Genomic DNA, 6,000 nt, shown 5'->3' with positions numbered 1-6,000 from the left:
CCTCGGTTAACCGTTGGAGTATCAAATGAAGTCCAAATGATATGAAACTTGACAGGCGGTCTACCGGTAGTAAACCAAGGCCGCTTGGCAAGTCTCGGTCCAATCCCGAAATGTTTAATCCCCACACACGAAAGAAAGGTAGAAATGACCACCGGAGGAGAATGAAACGCCGGAATGCAAAACGGACAACGGGGAAAAAGCTCGAATGCATGAGATGAACACGTATGCAAATGCAATGCACATGATGACATGATATGAGATGCATGACAGCAATAACAACACACGGAGACAAAGACCCGAACCCGAGATAATAAATTAACTTAACGCCGGAAACGGCAAGAATTGGAGTACAAATTGGGAAAGTTACATCCGAGGTGTTACAAAGACCTGGATAAAGCTTCTTACATATTGGGCATCAAGATCTATAGAGATAGATCAAGACGCCTGATGGTGCTTTCAAAGAACACACACCTTGACATGTTTTTGAAGGAGTTCAAAATAGATCAGTCAAAGAAGGGGTTCTTGCCTGAGTTGTAAGGTGTGAAGTTGAGTAAGACTCAAAGATTGACCACGGCAGAAGAAAGAGGAAGGACGAAGGTCGTCCCCTATGCTCTTGTCATAGGCCCTATACCGTATGCCATGCTGAGTATCGCACCTGATGTGTGCCTTGGCACATGTCTGGAAAGAGGGTACAAAGGTGATCTAGGACTGGATCACCAGATAGCGGTCAAAATTATCCTTAGAGGAATAAGGAAATGTTTCTCGGTTATGGAGGTGATAAAGAGTTCGACGTAAAGAGTTACGTTGATGCAAGCTTAACACCTATCCGGATAGCTCTGAGTAGAGATACCGGATACGTATAATGGAGCAACAATTTGGAATAGCTCCAAGTGGAACGTGGTAGCAACATCTATGATATGACATAAAGTTTTGCGAAATACATAGGGATCTGAATATGGTAAGACCCGTTGACTACAACCTCTCTCACAAGAATAACATGATCAAACCCAGAACTCTTTGAGTGTTTATCACGTAGTGATGTGAACTAGATCATTGAGTCTAGTAGACTCTTGGATGTTGGTCACATGGCGATGTGACCTGTGAGTGTTAATCACATGGCGATGTGAACTAGATTATTGACTCTAGTGCAAGTGGGAGACTATTGGAAATATGCCCTAGAGGCAATAATAAATTAGTTATTATTATATTATATTTCATTGTTCATGATAATCGTTTATTATCCATGCTAGAATTGTATTGATAGGAAACTCAGATACATGTGTGGATACATAGACAACACCATGTCCCTAGTAAGCCTCTAGTTGACTAGCTCGTTGATCAATAGATGGTTACGGTTTCCTGACCATGGACATTGGATGTCGTCGATAACGGGATCACATCATTAGGAGAATGATGTGATGGACAAGACCCAATCCTAAGCCTAGCACAAAGATCGTGTAGTTCGTATGCTAAAGCTTTTCTAATGTCAAGTATCATTTCCTTAGACCCTGAGATTGTGCAACTCCCGAATACCGTAGGAATGCTTTGGGTGTACCAAGCGTCACAATGTAACTGGGTGGCTATAAAGGTACACTACAGGTATCTTCAAAAGTGTCTGTTGGGTTGGCACAAATCGAGACTGGGATTTGTCACTCCGTGTAAACGGAGAGGTATCTCTGGGCCCACTCGGTAGGACATCATCATAATGTGCACAATGTGACCAAGGAGTTGATCACGGGATGATGTGTTACCGAACGAGTAAAGAGACTTGCCGGTAACGAGATTGAACAAGGTATCGGGATACCGATGATCGAATCTCGGGCAAGTATCGTACCGATGGACAAAGGGAATTGTATACGGGATTGATTGAATCCTTGACATCGTGGTTCATCCGATGAGATCATCGTGGAGCATGTGGGAGCCAACATGGGTATCTAGATCCCCCTGTTGGTTATTGACCGGAGAGTTGTCTCGGCCATGTCTGCATGACTCCCGAACCTGTAGGGTCTACACACTTAAGGTTCGATGACGCTAGGGTTATAGGGAAAGTATGTACGTGGTCACCGAATGTTGTTCGGAGTCCCGGATGAGACCCCGGACATCACGAGGAGTTCCGGAATGGTCCGGAGGTAAAGATTTATATATGGGAAGTCATCATACGGTCACCGGAATAATTCGGGGGGTTATCGGTATTGTACCGGGACCACTAGAGGGGTTCCGGGGGTCCACCGGGAGGGTCCACCTGCCCCGGAGGGCCCTATGGGCTGTGTGTGGAGAGGGACCAGCCCCTTAGTGGGCTGGGTGCCTCCCCCCTAGGGACCATGCGCCTAGGGTTTGGGGGAACCCTAAAGGGGGGGCGCCCCCCTTGCCTTAGGGGGCAAGGCAACCCCCCTGGCCGCCGCCCCCTCCTCAGATTGGATCTGAGGGGGCCGGCCCCCCTCTCCCTTGCCCCTATATATATGTGGGGGATGGGAGGGTAGCCGCACCCCAAGTTCTGGGGCAACCCTCCCCCTCTCCCAAGTCCTCCTCTTCTCCCGCGGTGCTTGGCGAAGCCCTGCAGGATTGCCACACTCCTCCTTCACCACCATGCAGTCGTGCTACTGCTAGATGGAGTCTTCCCCAACCTCTCCTTCTCCCCTTGCTGGATCAAGGCGTAGGAGACGTCACCGGGCTGCACATGTGTTGAACGCGAAGGCGCCGTGGTTCGACGCTTAGATCGGAATCAACTGCGATCTGAATCGCTACGAGTACGACTCCTTCATCCGCGTTCTTGCAACGCTTCCGCTTAGCGATCTACAAGGGTATGTAGATGCACTCTCCTTCCCCTCATTGCTATATTACTCCATAGATTGATCTTGGTGATGCATAGAAAATTTTAAATTTCTGCTACGATCCCCAACAACATCAGGCGTTTCATCTCCAACCTCTCCGGACGCATCCAGCCCTTCTCGAGCCTCATGAAGAAAGGAGATCCATTCGTGTGGGATGAAGTATGCCAACGCGGATTTGATGAAATAAAAAGGTACCTCCTTAATCCACCTGTCTTGGCAGCTCCTGTGAAGGGGCGCCCACTCATTCTATACATTGTAGCGCAACCTACTTCGATAGGCGCTTTGTTCGCCCAAAACAATGATGAAGGGAAGGTGGTGGCGTGTTATTACTTGAGCCGCACCATGGTGGGGGCTGAGTGAAACTACTCTTCTATAGAGAAGTTGTGCTTGGCCCTAATCTTTGCTTTGAAGAAGCTCAGGCACTACACGTTGAAGCATGAAGTCCAGCTCGTCGCAAGGGCGGACCCCGTGAGGTACGTTTTAAGTCAGCCCGCGCTCATTGGGTGACTTGGAAAATGGGCACTTATCATGATGGAGTTTGACATCACCTTTGTGCCTCAAAAAGCAATCAAGGGTCAAGCCTTGGCGGAGTTTCTCGCCGCGCACCCAATTCCAGATGACTCACCTCTAGTCACGGACCTCCCTGACGAGGAGGTTTTCAATGTCAACCTCGACGTGTCATGGGAGCTTTACTTTGACGGTGCCTCCCGCATGGATGCTGACCCCGATGGTACCCCAAGGTGAAGAGCCGGTGCAGGTTTGGTGTTCAAGACGCCACAAGGAGGGGTGATGTATCACTCATTTTCCCTCCTCAAAGAAGAATGCTCCAACAACGAAGCAGAGTACGAGGCGCTCATCTTCGGCCTCCTCTTGGCGCTCTCCATGGAGGTTTGTTCCTTGCGGGCTTATGGAGACTCTCAACTCATCATTCGTCAAGTCAACAACATCTATGAGGTTCGCAAGCCTGAACTGGTGACGTACTATTCCGTGGCCCGGAATCTAATGGAAAAATTTCAACATCTTGAAGTGCTCCATGTCCCGCGAAGTAGGAATGCACCTGCTGATGCCTTGGCGAAACTAGCAGCGACGTTGGTGCTCCCAGATAATAAAACAATGCAGGTGAACGTGGAAGAAAGGTGGCTACTCCCGGCTGTTTTGGAGCTCATCCCGGCAGAGTACGAAGTCAATACCGTCATGACAAATGCCATAGAGGAGGGCGAGTGGCTGCAACCATTCCTCGACTACTTCAAGCATGGGAGCCTCCCCGACGATCCTGTCATGAGGCGCCAACTACAACGACGACTTCCTTTCTACCTTTTTGAAGCAGGTGTCCTATATAGGCATTCGCATGGGCAGGAGGTCCTACTTTGATGCATCAACCGAAGAGAAGCCGGCAAGATCCTACAGGAGATGCATCATGGAGTCTGCGGCGGGCACCAAGGAGGGGCCAAGATGTATCATAGTATACGTATAGCAGGATACTACTGGCCCGACATTATGTCAGACTGCCTTCGGGTGGCTAGATCGTGCCACAACTGTCAAGTTCATGGTGATTTCAAGCATAGGCCGCCAGTCCCTCGTCACCCTACCATTCCCTCTTGGCCATTCGATGCCTGGGGAATCGATGTCATCGGCCCTATCGACCCTCCATCTTCCAGTGGGCACCGCTTCATCCTCGACGCAACGGACTACTTCTCGAAGTGGGCGGAAGCTGTTCCGTTACGGGAGGTGAAGAGTGACAACGTCATCAACTTCCTAGAGCGGAACATCATATATCGCTTTGGGATACCTCACCGGATCACCTCCGACAACGGCAAGGCCTTCAAGTCCAACAAGATGTACAGGTTCACGGAGAAGTACAGGATCAAGTGGAACTACTCCACCGGCTACTACCCTCAAGCTAATGGTGCGATCGAGGCTTTCAACAAGACGCTTGACAAGATACTCAAGAAGACAGTGACAAGGAATCGGAGAGACTGGCATGATCGTCTCTTCGAGTCCTTATGGGCGTACCGTGTCACAGTCCGTACCCCAACGCAGGCGACTCCGTTTTCTCTCGTTTACGGGAGTGAGGCGGGCCTACCACTGGAGGTCTAGCTACCCTCTTTGAGGGTGGCTATCCAAGATGAGATCGCCCAAGACGAACAGGTACAACTGAAGTTTCAGGAGCTCGACACCCTTGAAGAGGGGCGACTTAATGCCCAACAAAACCTAGAGCTTTACCGTCAGAATATGGTGAGAGCTTACGACAAGCTCGTCAAGCAACGCATCTTCCGAGAAGGAGAGTTGGTTCTCGTGCTCAGGCAGCCCATCGTCGTGACGCACAAGACGAAGGGCAAGTTCGAGCCAAAGTGGGAAGGGCCATACGTCATTGAGCAAGTCTACGACGGGGGAGCATACCAGCTTGTCGATTCTTAGGGAGTCCGGCCAATGCCCCCAATCAATGGAAGGTTCCTCAAAAAATATTTTTCTTAAAATTTTGCCTCTTTAGTTGCCTTTTGGATTTTGGTTGGGGAAGCTTTTTCCGTGGGCTATCGAATTCATGATGCATTCTCCCTTGCATTTCATAGATATATCTAGTTTTCCCCAATTTTTACGGACCAAGTCTAACAACAACAAAAATGGCTTTCCCATATCACACTACGCTGTTGATTGAAGTTTCGGCTACCCTAGGACTTGTTGGAGGGTGGCACAATGTGTCGATTTGCAGGTGAGGCGGCTCCTACACCCACAATGCACGACACGTACCAGGTGTATGCTTCCGGAGGCAGCGGAGATGATTACTTGGGCACTTCTGAGTATTGAGACCCCACGCTCTTCATGTTTCCTGGCATGCCTCATGTACACAGAGGCTCGCACTCCAGGGAAGACTATAGGAAAAGATCATGGAGGGCTGCCTGACCCAACACAAGTTGGTTTGGTGCGTAGTCACATCGCAACCCTGGGGTGTGCCACTAGAAGCCCCAGATAATGTGCTAGCGGGTTTTTCCTAGTCCACAGAGGTGAACAGTTCCTTTCCAATTTCCCAAGGTGGCTCTTGAAGAATCCTGGAAGAAGAGTCCCCAAGAAGTTCGAGCCGAATGTCAAAACAAGTCCATGAAGTCCGCGGCCAATCAATCATCCGCGTGAGCAATCAAGATGAAATTCTGAAAATCCAAGAAGCGAATTC

General features: G+C 49.5%; 1 protein-coding gene across 1 annotated transcript; it reads left to right on the top strand.

Moving 5' to 3' along the window:
• Positions 1–3,362: 3,362 nt before the first annotated feature.
• Positions 3,363–4,202, top strand: LOC147976161 (uncharacterized). Its single transcript, XM_087520753.1, has 2 exons — positions 3,363–3,561; positions 3,652–4,202. Exons 1-2 carry the CDS (start codon positions 3,363–3,365, stop codon positions 4,200–4,202), a joined length of 750 nt encoding a protein of 249 aa, XP_087376879.1.
• The last annotated feature ends 1,798 nt before the right edge of the window (positions 4,203–6,000 follow it).

Source organism: Triticum urartu, chromosome 4A (genome assembly GCF_056163025.1).
Source record: "Triticum urartu cultivar PI428250 chromosome 4A, HENAU_Tu73, whole genome shotgun sequence".
Classification (NCBI taxonomy): domain Eukaryota; kingdom Viridiplantae; phylum Streptophyta; class Magnoliopsida; order Poales; family Poaceae; genus Triticum; species Triticum urartu.
This window is presented reverse-complemented; position numbering and strand designations above follow the sequence as displayed.

What these genes read in the sequence shown, in the direction of transcription:
- LOC147976161 (XM_087520753.1), top strand. Translation starts at nt 3,363, where the DNA reads ATGGAGTTTGACATCACCTTTGTGCCTCAAAAAGCAATCAAGGGTCAA. An exon ending in CATGGATGCTGACCCCGATG is followed by an intron (nt 3,562 to 3,651) that starts GTACCCCAAGGT and finishes TCCTCAAAGAAG; the next exon opens with AATGCTCCAACAACGAAGCA.